The sequence below is a fragment of the Cuculus canorus genome, chromosome 33, assembly GCF_017976375.1.
Source record: "Cuculus canorus isolate bCucCan1 chromosome 33, bCucCan1.pri, whole genome shotgun sequence".
NCBI classification, from domain to species: Eukaryota; Metazoa; Chordata; class Aves; order Cuculiformes; family Cuculidae; genus Cuculus; species Cuculus canorus.
This window is the reverse complement of record NC_071433.1, coordinates 686,129-705,105: the sequence shown is the minus strand read 5'-3', so window position 1 is coordinate 705,105 and position 18,977 is coordinate 686,129. Positions and strand designations below refer to the sequence as shown.

The 18,977-nt window shown below is 53.2% G+C and overlaps 1 protein-coding gene across 1 annotated transcript; it reads left to right on the top strand.

The window, feature by feature from the left end:
- The first annotated feature begins 12,539 nt into the window (after positions 1–12,539).
- LOC128849804 (olfactory receptor 14A16-like) lies at positions 12,540–18,389 on the top strand. The gene has a single exon (XM_054052432.1). The coding sequence runs from the start codon at positions 16,698–16,700 to the stop codon at positions 17,616–17,618; it is 921 nt and encodes a 306-aa protein (XP_053908407.1). The 5' UTR covers positions 12,540–16,697; the 3' UTR covers positions 17,619–18,389.
- The last annotated feature ends 588 nt before the right edge of the window (positions 18,390–18,977 follow it).

Here is an 18,977-nt window from a genome sequence, read left to right as displayed (position 1 = left end):
TGCTACGAGGACAAACACAGCTATTGGAGATGCTACGAGGACAAACACAGCTATTGGAGATGCTACGAGGGCAAACACAGCTATTGGAGATGCTACGAGGACAAACACAGCTATTGGAGATGCCACGAGGACAAACACAGCTATTGGAGATGCTACGAGGGCAAACACAGCTATAGGAGATGCTATGAGGGCAAACACAGCTATTGGAGATGCTACGAGGACAAACACAGCTATTGGAGATGCTACGAGGACAAACACAGCTATTGGAGATGCTATGAGGGCAAACACAGCTATTGGAGATGCTACGAGGACAAACACAGCTATTGGAGATGCTACGAGGGCAAACACAGCTATAGGAGATGCTATGAGGGCAAACACAGCTATTGGAGATGCCACGAGGGCAAACACAGCTATAGGAGATGCTATGAGGGCAAACACAGCTATTGGAGATGCTATGAGGGCAAACACAGCTATTGGAGATGCTATGAGGGCAAACACAGCTATAGGAGATGCTATGAGGGCAAACACAGCTATTGGAGATGCCACGAGGGCAAACACAGCTATTGGAGATGCTATGAGGGCAAACACAGCTATTGGAGATGCTATGAGGGCAAACACAGCTATTGGAGATGCTATGAGGGCAAACACAGCTATTGGAGATGCTATGAGGGCAAACACAGCTATTGGAGATGCTATGAGGGCAAACACAGCTATTGGAGATGCTACGAGGGCAAACACAGCTATTGGAGATGCTATGAGGGCAAACACAGCTATTGGAGATGCCACGAGGACAAACACAGCTATTGGAGATGCTATGAGGACAAACACAGCTATTGGAGATGCTACGAGGGCAAACACAGCTATTGGAGATGCTATGAGGGCAAACACAGCTATTGGAGATGCTATGAGGGCAAACACAGCTATTGGAGATGCCACGAGGACAAACACAGCTATTGGAGATGCTACGAGGGCAAACACAGCTATTGGAGATGCTATGAGGGCAAACACAGCTATTGGAGATGCTACGAGGGCAAACACAGCTATTGGAGATGCTACGAGGACAAACACAGCTATTGGAGATGCTACGAGGACAAACACAGCTATTGGAGATGCTACGAGGGCAAACACAGCTATTGGAGATGCTATGAGGACAAACACAGCTATTGGAGATGCTACGAGGGCAAACACAGCTATTGGAGATGCTACGAGGGCAAACACAGCTATAGGAGATGCTACGAGGGCAAACACAGCTATTGGAGATGCTATGAGGGCAAACACAGCTATACGAGATGCCATGAGGGCAAACACAGCTATACGAGATGCCATGAGGGCAAACACAGCTATTGGAGATGCTACGAGGACAAACACAGCTATAGGAGATGCTACGAGGGCAAACACAGCTATTGGAGATGCCACGAGGGCAAACACAGCTATTGGAGATGCCACGAGGGCAAACACAGCTATTGGAGATGCCACGAGGGCAAACACAGCTATTGGAGATGCCACGAGGGCAAACACAGCTATTGGAGATGCCACGAGGGCAAACACAGCTATTGGAGATGCTACGAGGACAAACACAGCTATAGGAGATGCTACGAGGGCAAACACAGCTATTGGAGATGCCACGAGGACAAACACAGCTATTGGAGATGCTACGAGGGCAAACACAGCTATTGGAGATGCTACGAGGACAAACACAGCTATAGGAGATGCCATGAGGGCAAACACAGCTATAGGAGATGCCATGAGGGCAAACACAGCTATTGGAGATGCTACGAGGTCAAACACAGCTATTGGAGATGCTACGAGGGCAAACACAGCTATTGGAGATGCCATGAGGGCAAACACAGCTATTGGAGATGCTACGAGGGCAAACACAGCTATTGGAGATGCTACGAGGGCAAACACAGCTATTGGAGATGCTACGAGGACAAACACAGCTATTGGAGATGCCACGAGGACAAACACAGCTATTGGAGATGCTACGAGGGCAAACACAGCTATTGGAGATGCTACGAGGACAAACACAGCTATTGGAGATGCTACGAGGACAAACACAGCTATTGGAGATGCTATGAGGGCATCTGGAGGCTATCAGAGTATGATTCCACGTGGGAGCAGTGGGTCATCACTGTAGGATGATGTCTGGTTGTCAGAGCTGCACTGCCCAGACCCCACTGCACCCCGAGATGCTCGGATCCATCCTCACGTCGCTGCCCCTATGCAGGAAGCTGGATGGACGCCAAGGAAGGGAACAGGATCAATGACAAAGGGCAACTCTGCCAGGGTTGGGCTTGTGGCCAGGGTTGGTGTCTCTGCCAAGCCTGGCTTTGCCCTAGGGGTTCTGGAGGAGTGGCAAAGGAGGAGCCCCGGGAGGGATAAATCTGCCCCTCACCTTCTTCAGCTTCACCCAGGACTCGCCGCACCGCACGGGAAGATGAAGATGGCAGTGCTCAGCGTGGCCCTGCTCCTCACCGTCCTGCTGTGCACCCCGGCAGATGCTCAGGTGAGTCCTCAGTGCCACTGGGAGGGGCTCGAGGTTGGCGATGGGGGCTTGGCTGCCAGACACCAGCTTTCCTGCAGAATGCCATGGTAGTGGTGAGCACAAAACCCCTTGCTTGGTCTTCCCAAGCGAGCAGCTCCTCTTGGCTCCACCTGCACCTGCAGCCCTGGGCAGTGCAGCTTTCTCTCTCCCACTCTGTTCCATTTCTTCCCTCCACTTCTTCCACATTCGATCTTCTGGTGTCCAGACCTGAGTCCCCAGTGAAGGGCTGGACCTGTCCACTCCCCGGGAGTGTCCAAAACCAACTCTTTTCAGGGCCCCACTGGGTTCCTGTCTGTTTCCACCTCTACCTTTTGGGCCTCCGCATTCCATCCTTTTAGTCCCCTCTGACATCTCCCCGGGATCTCCTCTACGTCCCGTCCACGGTCCCCAAACGCCCTTCCACTGTTCGTTCCCAATGTCTTTCTGTCAGCCTTTCCCCTCATTCTTTCGCCTTTCCTCCTGTCCACTGCAGTTTTGTCCCCGTATCCCCTTCCATGAACCCCAATTCCCAAACCTCTTGCAAACCCCTCAATCTTCTCCCCTCTGCATTCCTCTTCCTTCTTCTGCACGAACCACCTCTCTTGAAGCCCCCGTATCCCCTCTACCGGAGTCCTTTTCCCCCTTCCTTGCATCCCACCCACTCCCGTCCCTTCCGCAGCCCCAGCTCAGTCCCTTGAGCTCTTCTCACTCACCCCAGGGCCCCACCTTTGGATTCCCCCCATCCACTTTGGCGTCTCTGAATTCTCCAAGCTGTCCTTACCTCCATTCCCAGTCCTCATCCCTGCACGAGCTTGAAGGTCCCCAGGAAAGCTTGAAGGAATGGGGTTTGGGGAGCAAAAGGGGTTTTCTCCATCACTCCAGGGGGAAGCCATGGGCCTTGGAGGGAACTTGGGACATCTCTGCCCAACCCACAGCTCCACCAATCTCCTCCTTGTTCTCCTCCCATAGGAATTGCCTGAAGAAAGCAAAGGGGATGTCATGCACGTAAGTTATGGGGTGGACTTGGAGGACATCCAGTCTTGGAAACTGAAGGGCATTTTGGTCGTCTCATCCCTTGCTGGTACCAAGAGATGTCCGAGTGGTCAGTGAGGTCTCTGTTCTCTCTGCAGGCAGATTTGGGCCTACTTGAGAAACCGAGTAGTGATGAGGTGGGTACCACAAGTTCTGCTGGTCTTGGACCCTCCCCTCCACGACACTCCAGGGTATCCCAGTGTGCCCCTGTCCACCCCAGTGTTGCCCAGTACACCCCAGTGGAACCCCAGAGAACACCCTTGCACCCCAGTGTTTTCCAGGGAAACCCCCCGTTGAGTGTTCGTCCATCCCACTACAGCGCAGTACACACCAGGATGCTTCAGGATGCAGCCACGCACCCAAGTGCGCCACTTGCCCGGAACACACAACCTTTCCGTGTCCCACCACGCAAGCTCACGGACCCCATTTTTCCCCAGAGAAAACCTTCCTACGGACCCCAATGCTTTCCCCTGCCTCCCAGTACATCCCAGTGCACCCAAGCGTGTCCCTAACCCTCTCTTTGGAGGGTAGGGAGGCTCTGCACAGGGATCTGAACAGGTTGGACCGCTGGGCCGAGACCAATGGGATGAGGTTCAACACGGCCAAATGCCGGGTCCTGCACTTGGGGCACAACAACCCTATGGAGTGCTACAGACTGGGGGAAGAGTGGCTGGAGAGCTGCATGGAGGAGAAGGACCTGGGGGTGCTGGTTGACAGCCGACTGAACATGAGCCAGCAGTGTGCCCAGGTGGCCAAGAAGGCCAACGGCATCTTGGCTTGGATCAGAAATGGGGTCACCAGCAGGAACAGGGAGGGGATTCTCCTTCTGTACTCAGCAGTGGTGGGACCACACTTTGAGTACTGTGTTCAGTTCTGGACCCCTCACCACAAGAAGGATGTTGAGGCTCTGGAGCGTGTCCAGAGAAGAGCAACGAAGCTGGTGAAGGGCTGGAGAACGTCTGAGAGAGCTGGGGTTGTTCAGCCTGGAGAAGAGGAGGCTGAGGGGAGACCTTATTGCTCTCTACAACCACCTGAAAGGAGGTTGTGGAGAGGAGGGAGCTGGGCTCTTCTCCCAAGTGACAGAGGACAGGACAAGAGGGAATGGCCTGAAGCTCCGTCAGGGGAGGTTCAGGTTGGATATCAGAAGGAAATTCTTCACAGTAAGAGTCATCGATACTGGAACAGCTGCCCAGGGAGGTGGTCGAGTCGCCTTCCCTGGAGGTGTTCAAGGAACGGGTGGATGAAGTGCTGAGGGCCATGGTTTAGGGAGTGTTAGGAATGGTTGGACTCCATGATCCAATGGGTCCTTTCCAACCTGGGGATTCTGTGATTCTGTGATTCTTTCTCACCAGTCTTCGGAGTCTGGACCCGTGTCACGGCTTCTGGAAGACACAAATGTAAGACTCCCTCTTCTAGGCTAGGTGAGCATCATCAGGGCATCTCCAGCCCCACAGAGGACCCTGGGGACCCCTGACCTCTGGGCTGGGGAGATCTTGTCTGTGGGAAAGGGAAAGAGAGGGGACTGTCCATGATCCACGTCGCAGGGGGAGCAAAGCAGAGCTGCCCCCCATGCCTTTCTTTGCGCTCTGTGGGGTTCTACAAACACAGAGGGGACCACGCAGGCCAGGAAGGGGCTCTGGTGCCATACGGACCCCAAGGTTAATGTGAGGGATGGGCAGAGTTCTGGGAGACTGAGGGGCATCTTGGGTTAAGGGGCTCTGGGTGCCCTTTGGGTCTCAGGAGACGCATATCATGGCTTGGGTTTGTGGAAGGTTCCAATTCCTTCTCCTTGCCCAGTCCTCTGAAGGGAGCGAGGCAGTGGGGATAAGGCCCCTCTCTTGTCCCAGCAGACACCAGGGGTCTCACCATCTCCTCTGTCTTTCAAGATCGGAACGGATGGTGACAAATCTGCGCTGTCTGGAACCGGTGACGACAACACTGTCCTGTCCCCCTCCAGCGGCATGAGGAGATGATCATCCCTGGAGACCCTACCTGACCCATGGGAGCCCTGGGCCCTTTCCCTCTCGTGATCAATAAACTCAGCAAAGCCACCTCCTGCACGCGTGCGTGTGTCCATGTCCGTGTTCTCCTCTGCCGGCTGCACCTCACGATGAACAGTGTCTACAAGAGCCCTGGTGCCTTGGGGGGTCTCCATAAAGGAGATCCCCTTCCTGATATGGGCAGGTGAGGGTAAACAGAGGTGTCCTCCCAGGAGGGTGGGAGAGACCAGGGGCAAGCGGTGGCAGCCCTGGCGTAGCCGTCGTTTGGGAGGCACAGGGGAAAGAAGTTCTTCTCAGGGCTTTTGTGAGCACCAGCCTTCTGACGGTATAGCTGGGTGTCATCTTCAACAGGTGAGATCCTGACACGGGGCTGAGCGGGATGTGTTTTGTCACCAGTTGGAGCTTGGTAACCTGTGAGAACCTCCCTAAGAGACTGATACTCAAAGGGTTAAGACTTACGGCTCTCAGACCGAATGGCAGCCGCTTGCACCCGGTGCCCCAGAGAGAGAATTTCCCAATGCAAGAAGCGATGAGGAGTTCCGCTCAAGGGATGGAGTAAAACCGTGACCGGGAAGGGCATGGACTCCATTCATGGTACAAATGAAATATAGTTTATTGAGGAAGAGTAAAAGCTTATATACCCTCGTCTACACTCAATAATTTTACCCCAGTAAAATTCCACTGCTCGAGTTTCTATGGTTACAGAGGCAAAGCAGAAGGTGGACCCCATACCTTCTTGGTTTCCTTCCTGCTTTTCCAACTCACGCATTCCTTCCCAGTATCCCACGGGTCTTGCGCTGGCAATTCGAGGTCTTCAACCAGCGTAGACACGGCAGTAGAATCCGATTCAGGGACAGAGCCTTATCTCGTCAGGTTCAACCCTACGGGAGAAAGCGTCTGTGGGTTTGAATTTGATGAGAAAAAAACTGTGTCCCTGAAAGGGATATGGGAGTAAACGCAAACACGAAGATAAGGGCTGCACCTCTAGCAGTAGTCTTTGCGCTGTATCTCCGTAACCGTGGAGACCGTAGCAGTGGAATTTTACTGGAGTAGCTGTTAACCGGGTAGACGAGGGTATATAAACTTTTACCTCGCTCAATAAACTCGATTTCGTTTGCACCGTGAATGGAGTTCTGTGCCCTTAACAGCCACACAAACGCTTTCTCCCGCTATCTCCCCCGTTTTTGTTGAGAACCATCACAGCCAGCGGAGAACTATCAATCGCCCGTTGTACATTTCGCAGGAAAGACGGCAAACGTGATTATATATAGAAAGATACTAATACAGAGTAAAGCTATTTTGACTGAAGCTTTTGGCCAACCCATTAATCCACAGCTATTTAGTAAGTTTTCTAATCCAAGGAAACCATCATCCACTTCTACGTTCTTCATTCTGTTCACGAATGTTGACGTAGCCTTTTTCTGCAATCATTGGAATTTGAGTAAATATGGTTTTCTTAGGTTGATAGGACAAAAAATGACCTATTCTAATATCACAAGAGGATCCGAAAGCGCAGGTACCCACTGTGTTATTAGACCGACTGCCTGACAAAGAGTGAACAAAACCAAACGACCCTATTGGGTGACCATCACGTCCCTTTGGCCGGAGCAGCTGCCTGGGGTGACCTGGTTTGTGCAGGGGGCTGTGAGGTGACGAGTGGCGAATAACTGATCGGGGGCTGTCTCTTGGAGCTGCTCGTGATGTCCCTGATGGCTGGGTGAGGGACAGGGCTGGAGAAGGTACCTATCCTGAGACGGTGCTTGTGGTGTTACCGGTGACCGTGTGGTTGGTGGGGAGGAGAAGTTGCTTTACCAATTAAAACGTTTTGGTCTAATCCTGTGTGTTTTCTCATTTTTATCCTTCCAGATCTCTCCCTATCATCTCACTACGGGGGAACGAGTGATCACCTGAGCTGTTGCGGGCGTTGAACCATGAAAGCCCTTTCTTCTGCCCTACATGCAGATCAAAGGGTTCAACACGGACTACCACAACAGCAAATAAATACATGCGATGGGCTGGACATGCAATGAGTTCCATTATAATCGCTACGTAGAAGAAGATGAGAAGTTTATTGCTTAAGAAGCATATGCAGTAATCAGTTTCCACACTGCATCCCTGAGCTGGTGGTTCCTCAGGCTGTAGATGAGGGGGTTCAGTGCTGGAGGCACCACCACGTACAGAACTGACAGTACGAGGTCCAGGGAAGGGGAGGAGATGGAAGGGGGCTTCAGGTAGGCAAAAATTAAAGTGAACACAAAGAGCGAGACCACGATCAGGTGAGGGAGACACAAAGAAAAGGCTTTGTGCTGTCCCTGAGCAGAGGGGATCCTCAGCACAGCCCTGAAGATCTGAACATACGACACCACAATGAAAACAAAACAAACTGATCCTACTAAAGCACTGACCAAAATAAGCCCAAACTCCCTGAGCTCGGCTCCAGAGCAGGAGAGCTTGAGGATCTGGGGGATTTCACAGAAGAACTGGTCCACAGCATTGCCCTGGCAGAGGGGCAGCGAAAATGTATTGACCGTGTGCAAAACTGCTAAAAGAAACCCAGAACCCCAGGCAGCTGCTGCCATGTGGACACAAGCTCTGCTGCCCAGGAGGGTCCCGTAGTGCAGGGGTTTGCAGATGGCGACGTAGCGGTCGTAGGACATGACGGTGAGGAGAAAATACTCTGCACAAAAGAAGAATAAAACATAGAAGAGCTGAGCAACACACCCCGTGTAAAAGATTCTTCTGGTGTCCCAGAGGGAATCGGCCACGGCTTTGGGGAGAGTTGTGGAGATGGAGCCCAAGTCAAGGATAGAGAGGTTGAGGAGGAAGAAGTACATGGGGGTGTGGAGGTGGTGGTCGCAGGCGATGGTGGTGATGATGAGGCCGTTGCCCAGGAGGGCAGCCAGGTAGATGCCCAGGAAGAGCCAGAAGTGCAAGAGCTGCAGCTCCCGTGTGTCTGCGAATGCCAGGAGGAGGAACTGGGTGATGGAGCTGCTGTTGGACATCCGCTGCCTCTGGATGTGAAGCAGTGGGCATGAAGGGAAAGACAGCGAAGAGTTAGTGAGGACCTCTCTATGCAGAACCAAAGCCATTTCCCATTCTCCTTCCCTCTGCCCCACACGCTCTGTCCCTTTTCTCACAGCCTTTCCTTTATCTCCGTGCCTGGAGCTCTGCTCGGTGCCGGCTGAGTGTTCCGTGAGGAGCAGGACCTCTGCCCGCTGCCTGCCAGGACTCAGCCCTGCTCTGCAGCAGAGGGTCTCGGTGATGGTGGGGACACAGGGGACACTGCTGGGGTTCAGCTTTGTCTTGTGGGGCTGCTCCCGGTGCAAAAATTCCTACCAAGCCTCTGCAGCCCAAGTTGTGACGAACTGAGAGGGAAGAAGGCAGGCTGAGATGTTTTATTTCTTTTAGAGCTCTTTCTCCCACCCTGGATGGTCTTCTTGGGTTGTCCAAAACCCTCAGCATCTTTGCTGCACTCAGGAGGGAGGGAGTCCTGCGAGGTGAAAGCATTGCCTGTGGCTCAGCGTAGAGGCAGAGGAGCTGCTCTGTCCCCCGCTCTGGTTCCCACGAGCCCTGGGCTTGCATCTTTCTGAGGTGGAGGGTGATCCCACTCCCACGGAACCCTGAAAAGCCACCAGACCCTGCTGAGAGCAAAGGGATCCACCTCACACCACTCAATGTCTCACCCTTTCCTAAGGTCTCACCACCCTCTTTCAGCCCAGGACACGCACAGCTCCTTCCCCCGAATCCAACGACATCTCCTCGGCGGTAGCGTCTCTGCACTTCTCCACGAGGGTCTCAGGAAACAGCAAGATGTTACGGGGCAGGTGGACCTCCTGGTGGGCAACTCAGTGCTTGGAAGGAAACTTCAAGGAGATACCCTTAATGATGGTATCGCACAGTAAGGGAGGGTCAGCTCCTTCCTCAGGGAATGACACAGACTGCACTGCCCACAGCCCGACAGGTGAGGTGAAAGCTGGGACGCTCCATTCCCAGGGACACACCTGCATGGGAAGGACCAGCAGATTCGCGCCTGACTCGGCTGCTGCAATTCCCACCTGCAGAGAGCCTGGCAAGGAGAACAGGCGAAATCCGTCAAAAACAGAGAGAAGGGGAGAAAAAGGAAGAAAGAGAGGGAGGGTCTGGTTGAGAGAGGCCAGGGCAGAGGCAGACGAGCACACAGACAGCGTTTCCCTTCCCCAGCTGTGCTCACCCCCTCCCAGACACCAACCTTGCCGGGCAGTGGCTCTCACCTTTGGGGTCTGGAGAGGGCAATGGAGCTGCGGCTGAAAAGGACGGGGGTTCAGCCTTGAAGCAGAGAGCCCCGAGGGCAGAGGCTTTGCTGGGTGGGAGAGGAGGCACAGAATCACAGAATCACAGAATCCCCAGGTTGGAAAGGACCCATTGGATCATGGAGTCCAACCGTTCCTAACACTCCCTAAACCATGTCCCTCAGCACTTCATCCACCCGTTCCTTAAACCCCTCCAGTGGTTTGGAAGGGTCAGTACTGGAGGGGATCACAATAGAGCATTTGGATTCCCTCCACCATAAGTCTGGAATTTAGTTGGGTTTCATTCCCTGATCCTATCTCTCCTGCCTGAAGAGTTTCCTCTCTCGAGATGATTTCCTGCCCCATCTCTTTTCCGTGCCGGCACTCGGAGCCCTTCCCAGCCCCTCTGCTCTCACCTTGGCCCTACGGGATCCTGCTTGTTTGCAGGGCACTGCGTGGGCACAGGTTCCTCTTTGGGCTTTGCAGAGGAGCTGCTCCTGCCCAGAGATGGCTCTTTGTAGCGCTGCCCACTTGCCACCAGCTCCCTCCGTGCCAGGAGCCCATCCCAGCTCAGCAGCAGAGGAGCAGCCCAAGGCAGCCCTTTCTCTGCCCCCTCGGGGCTCCCTCCAGGTGTCCCTGGGGCTCCAGGGGAACCTGCTGAGAAACAGCCTGAAGCCATCCCTCATCTTCCCCCTCTCCGCTGGCAGAGACACTTCTTTCCTGCACTGTCATTGCTCCTCTTAGAAAAGGAGTTTGGCACGAGAATCAACTTTATTTTGCCCCATGGCGCGAGAATCAACTTTATTTTGCCCCACCATTAGAGAGGACTCCAGAAGGGTGACAGGGAATGATCTCCTTTCTCCAAGCTGGGAGGACGTGTGGGATGGAGTGCATCCCGGCGTTTCATCCTGGATCTCTAGAGCTGGGCTGGAAAGGCATTCAGCTCTCTTTGTCCCAGCCTTGTTTGTGCTCAGAGCAAATCCTTTACGCACACGGGGTCTTGGGCGCTTGGTCCCAGGTTTCCTTGTGTCAGGGATGAGGTTGTCCGGTGCCACCGCTGCAGAGCTTCAGCGCCAATGGGCAGCAATGCCCTCAGCCGGGGGCACAGGCGGTAGGAGATGGAGTGCCGGGGTCAGAGCTGGGACACTCATGCAACAACCTCCCACGGCACGGTGGCACCAGTCAGTTCACCTGATTTCCAAGGGCAGCATCCACCAAGCACAGCCAGAGTCTGAAAAATAAACCAGGAGAAACCTGTCCAGGCGATTCAAGGCCACCTCAGTGAGCTGATGCTCCATCAGGAACCGTTAAAGAAGAAACAAATACCAAGTGGCCGCTGATGCACTTAGTGAGGGACAGAGGTGAGATTCCGTGTCTCCTCCTGCCCTCCATCTTCCCCAGCAAGCTCTGCCAGGACTCTGTGGGTCAGGACAGGACCCTGGAGGAGATCAGCGAGTGGTGGATGGGGATCAAGTGAGGGATCACTTGAGCAAACGCAATCCTTCCCTGTCTATGGGCCGTTGAGGCCACCCTCCCTCGTCTTCCAGAGGTCATGGAGAGTTGGGGAGCTCCTTGACCGCTGGCACCACTCCCACATTGCATGTCCTTTCCCCAAATGGCCAAAAGATGAGTTTTATGACTATTCCTTCCATGACCTGACCTTTCTGTGACCCAACACTTCTCTGATCTCACTCTTCTCTAACCCAACACTTCTCAAAATGGAACGTTCTGAAACCTGAGCTTTCTATGCCCCAACTCTTCTCTGGCTCTTCGATGACTTTCGATGGTCCGACTCCTCTATGACTCTGATAACCTATGACCCAACCATTGTGTAACCCATCTCTTACACGTCCAGGCCATTCCATGACTCCAGTCTTCTTGGACCCAACCCTTTTATGACCTGATTGTTCTCTGACTCTTCTTTGACTCGATTTTCTACCACCCAACTCTTCCGTGGCACAAATCATCTACGCTGCAACCACATCTACGATCAGACTCTTCTATGACCCAACTCTTCTGGGACCCTATGATTAACTGACACTTCTATGACCCGACCTGCTATGGTGTGACTCCTCCAAACTCCTCTGTGACTCAAATCTTTTATGAGCCACCTCTTCTATTACCTGGCACTTCTATGAGGTCTATGACACAACTCTTCTCTGACCCTTCTATGACCCAACTTCTCTATGGCCTGAATATTCTAACACCAAACCCTTATATGACCCAACACACACAGATCTGACCTTTCTATTCCCGGACTCTTCTACGACCCTTCTGTTATCTGCTTCTTCTGTGACTCTTCTATGAGTCGACTGTTCTAGGACTCCTCTATGACCTTCTCTGAACCAACTCTTCTCTGAACCGAATCTTCTACGACCTTTCTATGACCAAACCCTTGGAAAATCCTAATAAACTTTCACACTTCTGTGTCTCCACCCAAGCATTCTATGACTCTTTTATGACCTGAGTCTTCTATGACCCGAGACTTCTAGGACCCAACACTGCTATGAGACTGCTGTGACCCAACACTTCCATGAACCATCTAAACCGAACTCTTATGTTCTTCCTCTATGACCCAACTCTTCTACCACCTGACTCTTCTCACCCCTAAGTGTTCTATGACTCTGCCCTGTTATGACCTTACCCTTCTATGACCCAACCCTTCTATGACCCAACCCTTCTATGACCCAACCCTTCTATGACCCAACCCTTCTGCAACTCCATGGAGCTGTGTGGGAGAGCCTTGGCATCTCACCTAACTCTACAGGCTTGTCTTTGGAATTACATGGAATAACTGCTCCCGATTTGATTCATCAATGTGAGAATGTCCATGACACCAACGTCATTGCACCGAAAGTCAGATTTGTCTTCCCAGGGCTCGGGGTCAGTCCTCGGCCATTCTGCTTCCTCAAGCAAACCCAGGCTTTTCTCAGCATCACTGCTGCCTTCACAGCACCTTTGCCTCCTGCAACCATGGCCTCCAATTCTCGTCTCTAACGAGTCCCTCGGGGAGCTTTGTAAGGAACAAACCTCCTTGAGACAAATTAATACTTCAAGGCACTCTGAGTTCTGCTTTGGACTTCTTGAGACTTTTGCTCCGTCTCCTCTAAGGACCTGAGGTTCAAGGACTCAGCAGCAAATCCACATTGGGTCCCATTAAAACACAGACATCTTTAATGAGCTCTTTCTCTTCTGGGGTTTTCTTCAGGTCTTCAAGCCTCGTACAGTCTCTTGGAGTCATCCCCCAGTGACGCTAAAGAGGAAGATTTCCAAGTGGACCAAAAAAATGTGGTTTAATGTCAAGCCTCTATTTCATTAATGTTCACACCAAGGCAGAGGTGACAGAAGCTTCTCCGAAGGCCATCGATGCTGAATGTCTCCTCAGGAGGTCTGGGCAGCATGGAGAAGCAGTCCCTTGAGCTTTGACCCTTGCTCCGCACCTTCTCAGCCCCCCATTGTCCCCCTGGCACTTGCACCCCTTCTCCTTCCATCAGACTTCCCTGAATTCCAGAGCTGATGCTCCATCGCCCCATCTCCCACAGAATCCCTAACTCACAGAATGACCTGAATCGAACCCCCAGGTCCTTCTCCACGGGGCTGCTCTCTCGCTCCTCAGTCTGTGTGGACACCCAGGGCTGCCGTGTCCCAAGAGCGACACCCAACACTTGTCCTTGTTGAACTTTGTGAGGTGGGCGATTGCCCGGCTCTCCAAACCCATCATCTGTACTGAGAACAGAGGTCAAAAAAGGCATTAAATATCTCTGGGTTCTCTAAAGCCCTGTTTGCGAGGTGTCCATGATCATCAAGAGTTGGGCCAATGATTCTGCTGCCCTACCTTTAGTTATTAACGTATTTTTGAAAGGGTCTCCGACCCTATTTTTAAGAGCCCTTTTTATTGTCCTTCACGGCCAACCCTAACGGAGCTTTAATTGCACGAATTTCTCCCCCTCACATTCTCTGTGCCTGAAAGACAAAGCAGTTGGTGTTCAACAGAGGAGAATCTGCCTCACATCAACGTCAGGTCAGGTCGCACCTCAAATCCTGAGTTCACTTTTGTGCCCCTCACTACAAGAAAGACATTGAGGTCCTGGAGCACATCCACAGAAGGTCAAGGAAGCTGGCCAAGGGGCTGGAGAACGAGGGTCATGAGGAGCAGCTGAGGGAGCTGCGATTCTTTAGCCTGTTCAGCTACCAGTCAAGCTGGAACAGGATAGCTTTGACCTTCAAAGAGTCCTCCGCACTTCTCTGCAGGGCTGTTATCCCACGGCACTCATCCAGTCAGGTCCCAGAGGTCTCCTGACCACCCACCTGCTTACACATAACCACCTCCTTTCCTCACCTCTTCTCTCTGCTTTCCCGTTCTCCTTCCTCCACAAACCACCTTGATCCCACCCGTTGCCTGCGTTTGGTCCTCTCCTGGACATCCCACGGTAAGCTTTGCCGAGTCTCCAAATGGCACTTTCTGGCTTCCCATCATGATTCTGAGACACCCAAAGCAGAACCCCTCACGCTCAGTTGGCCAAGTCATCCTGGGAGGTTCACACCGATACGTAGGAGCTTTCTTTGGATGAATATTTTGATATCTGGGGCTTGAATTGTTTCTCGGAAAACATCTCTGAAAACATCTCTGAAAACACAGCGATTCACGGCGTAGAAACAGCAATTCTTTTAATTTATGGTTTTGTTGAGGACCACGCCAGATTCAATTGCCTCCACGGTTTCTGTAGGTGTTTGCAACCCTGGTTAGAAGGGGTTGGAAGACACTTAGAAGATCAACTCTCCGGCAGTGGACACGAACATGTTTCAGTAGTTTACGTTATTCAAAGTCCCTGATCTTGGACACATCCAGAGGACACATCCAGAACTTCTCTGGGCAAACTGTGCCACTGCCTCCCCACACTCGTCATGAAACATTTCTTCCTTATATCCAATGTAAATGACGCCTCTTCCAGTTCAAACCCGTTGCCCCTTGTCCTGTCACTACAGACCTCCGGAAAAAAGCCTCACTCTGTCTTTCTTGGTCCGTGGCCACCATGATTCCATCTACAAAGACGGTGGAGAGTGTCCAGAGATCTACCAAGATTGGGTAGAGACACTTCAAGCGCAGTACACAGAGTTTGAGGGACTTGGACTCAGCGCTATGGACACTGTAGGAGTTGTCTAAGAGGGCTTGAAGGGTGTTTTCAGCGATGGTGGAGCTTTTCCTCGTAGTGGAAAGCGACGTGAGAAAGAACTAATGCCACAAAGCGTAGCTGAGTGGGTCCAGGAGGTACATGGGAAGAAGGAAATCTCAGTCCCAGGGCTTTGTGGTGCCTCATGTCACCGAGAAGGGTTTTGGATCAGCCCACGGCTTTGTGTCTCAAGGATGAGCCAGGAAAGCAAGGTGGGGCAGCCGAGGAGATGACTACAGCCTTCAGGGCAAGAAGCACAAGGGATGTGAGAGCATGGGGTGGCCCGTGGTGGAGAGGACAAAGGGATGTGGAAAAGGTGAAAGCCTTTTCATGCCTTTGGCAATGGCTGTTGTCTCTGCCACAGATGCCTACGAGGCCTCCTTGGCTCCTTGTCCGTACTCAGGAGCCTGGGAGATGTCATACCATAGTCCTGCCCTCGGCATTGCCCATCTCCACATCCAACCGCCCCAGGAAGAGCCCTGAGGGATGAGTGAGGGACAGGAGCTCTTTCCCACGGACTGAGGGTCAGGGCTTGACCCTTTGGTTGATGGGGTCAGGGTTTGGCCCTTTGGATTAATGAAACGCATCCAGGTTTCCAGCATCAGAGCCACCTCTACCGTGCTTTTCCCAGCCTGTCATCACTGCCTCCACTTTTCCGCTCTAACTGGAGCCTGGAGACCCTTTCCCAGCACTGCCCTCAGTGGGACCCATTATCACTACAAGCAAGTTTGGAGTTGGAACTTGACTTGGACTTCTTGAGAGGTTTGCTCGGGTTATTCTAATGGTCTGAGGGTCATGGGCTCAGCATCAAACCCACCAGAGGGGTCATTAAAACGCCCTGGGCTGCTGCTCTTCGGCTGCTGAGCTGGGCTGGGCTCCTGGGACAGAGGGAGCTCCTGGGACAGAGGGAGCTCCTGGGACAGAGGGAGCTCCTGGCAAGGGAGCCAACTCTACAAAGAGCCAACTCTGCCCAGGAGCAGCTCCTCTGCAAACCCAGAAGCGCTGAGGGCACCGCAGAGGGCAGAGAGGAGAGGCTGGAGGAATGCTCACAGCTCTTTACACGGTGAACCTCTGGCTGTAGGATAATGCTGGTGAGGTTCCTGGAGGCATCTCCTACAGCTTGTCGCATCCCACAGGTTCCAGGCTCTGGGTTCCAGGACAAAGACTCACTCAGCTGCCAGGGTCAGCGCTCCACCTGCCCGTGGAGCTCCCCATGGCACCGTGGGGAGAAGCTGTGAGGGGGAAAGAGTGACCCCTGGTAAGAAAGGGCAGAGTCCTTCTCTTATCGAGAGCACACGGTGTGGTTCAGCACTGCTCGCAGATGCGGATGGCAATGGGGGATTTTCCGGTGTCCCAGCTTTGCTCTGAGCCGTGGGCAAATGCAGTCAGTGGGACCGGGGAAGGACCTCCATCTCCCTTCTTGAAATGCTGAACCCCAGCAGTGTCCCCTGTGTCCCCACCATCCCCATGACCCCCCCCTGGATGCAGAGCAGGGCTGACCCATCGAGAAACAACAGGCAGAGGCACGGAGCAGAGCTCCAGGCACGGAGATAAAGGAAGGGCTGTGAGGAACGGGACAGAGCGTGTGGGGCAGAGGGAGAAGGGGGAATGGGAAATGGCTTTGGTTCTGCATAGAGAGGTCCTCACTAACTCCTCGCTGTCTTTCTCTTCATGCCCAGTGCTTCACATTTAGAGGCAGCAGATGTCCAACAGCAGCTCCATCACCCAGTTCCTCCTCCTGGCATTCGCAGACACACGGGAGCTGCAGCTCTTGCACTTCTGGCTCTTCCTGGGCATCTACCTGGCTGCCCTCCTGGGCAACGGCCTCATCATCACCACCATCGCCTGCGACCACCACCTCCACACCCCCATGTACTTCTTCCTCTTCAACCTCTCCATCCTCGACCTGGGCTCCATCTCCACCACTGTCCCCAAATCCATGGCCAATTCCCTCTGGGGCACCGGGGCTATTTCCTACTCAGAATGTGCTGTCCAAGTCTTTCTTTTTCTCTTTCTGATGTCAGCAGAGTATTATCTTCTCACGGTGATGTCCTACGACCGCTACGTCGCCATCTGCAAACCCCTGCACTACGGGACCCTCCTGGGCGGCAGCGCTTGTGTCCACATGGCAGCAGCTGTTTGGGGCACTGCGTTTCTTTACGCTCTGCTGCACACATCCAACACATTTTCCCTGTCCTTCTGCCGGGGCAATGCTGTGGACCAGTTCTTCTGTGAAATCCCTCAGATCCTCAAGCTCTCCTGCTCGGACAATTACCTCAGAGAAGCTGCGCTGCTCGTGGTCAGTTGCTGCGTAGTGGTGGGGTGTTTTGTTTTCATTGTGGTGTCCTACGTGCAGATCTTCAGGGCTGTGCTGAGGATCCCCTCGGAGCAAGGACGGCACAAAGCCTTCTCCACGTGCCTCTCCCACCTGGCCGCGGTCTCCCTCTTTGTCAGCACTGACACAGTCGCCTACCTGAAGCCCCTTTCCATCTCTTCCCCACTTCTAAATCTGGTGGTGTCCATTCTCTATGCGGTGGTGTCTCCAGCCATGAACCCCCTCATCTACAGCCTGAGGAACAAGGAGATCAAGGATGCCCTGAAGAGACTGATTCTACCAACCTAACTCAGCACGGAGGTGCCCATCTGTCCCCACGAGTCACCTAACAGTTACTTTAGGACACATTTGTGTGTTGGCCTTTGTAGTTACCAACATCTCTGTAGGCAAATATTTGCCTTCATCCTTCTTCCCAGACCATCCGACTCAGTGACCTTTTGGAAATGAGTCCACCTCAAGGTCAACGCTTCACCTCTGTAATAAAAGAGCATTTCCTCAACGCCGTGGGAGACGTTTGGGCTTTCTTTAACAAAAAGGAGGTGCAGAAGGAACCCACGGAACGGAAGGCTGAAAGGTCTTGATGCTGCGCTTGGGTGCTGCTGGTGGTCACGGGGTGAAGGGCATGGAGCATTGTTTACTGCAATAAGGTTTAGACTGAACCATGACTTGTGGGTGCCCAGGACCTCCGGAGGTCCTGAGCAATCAAGAGGTATCTTCTGGGGAGCTCCCAGGGAGCTGAGGGAGCAGCATGAAGTCACAGCGAGGCCACTCTCCATCATCTTCCAGAGGTCATGGAGAGTAGGGGGAACTCCCCGACCGCCGGCACCACCACTCCCACGTCGCACGCCCTTTTCAGAAATAGCAGGGAATTAAAGGGCTGTGCTCCAGACCTCGTCCACTCGGATCCGAGGCTGCCCAGGGAGGTGGTGGAGTCGCCTTCCCTGGAGGTGTTTAAGGAACGGGTGGATGAAGCGCTGAGGGACATGGTTTAGGGAGTGTTAGGAATGGTTGGACTCCATGATCCAATGGGTCCTTTCCAACCTGGTGATTCTGTGATTCGGTGATTCTGTGATCCCATTTCTGGGACCCGAAAAGAGATGAGGGTTGGATTGTCCTTGCTCAGCTTGTGTCTCTCCATCCTTCTATGACCTTCACTGACTCGAGAAACAGACTGGGGGAAGAGTGGCTGGAGAGCTGCACAGAAGAGAAGGACCTGGGGGTGATGGTTGACAGTGACTGACCATGAGCCAGCAGTGTGCCCAGGGGGCCAAGAAGGCCAACGGCATCTTGGCTTGGATCAGAAATGGGGTCACCAGCAGGTCCAGGGAGGTTATTCTCCCTCTGTACTCAGCACTGGTGAGACCGCACCTCGAATACTGTGTTCAGTTCTGGACCCCTCACCACAAGAAGGATGTTGAGGCTCTGGAGTGTGTCCAGAGAAGAGCAACGAAGCTGCTGAGGGGCTGGAGAACGTCTGACGAGGAGCGGCTGAGAGAGCTGGGGTTGTTTAGCCTGGAGAAGAGGAGGCTGAGGGGAGACCTTATTGCTCTCTACAACTGCCTGAAAGGAGGTTGTGGAGAGGAGGGAGCTGGGCTCTTCTCCCAAGGGACAGGGGACAGGACTAGAGGGAATGGCCTGAAGCTCCGT

Excerpts from the sequence above, each read along its gene's own strand:
- LOC128849804 (XM_054052432.1), top strand. The coding sequence starts at position 16,698 with ATGTCCAACAGCAGCTCCATCACCCAGTTCCTCCTCCTGGCATTCGCA.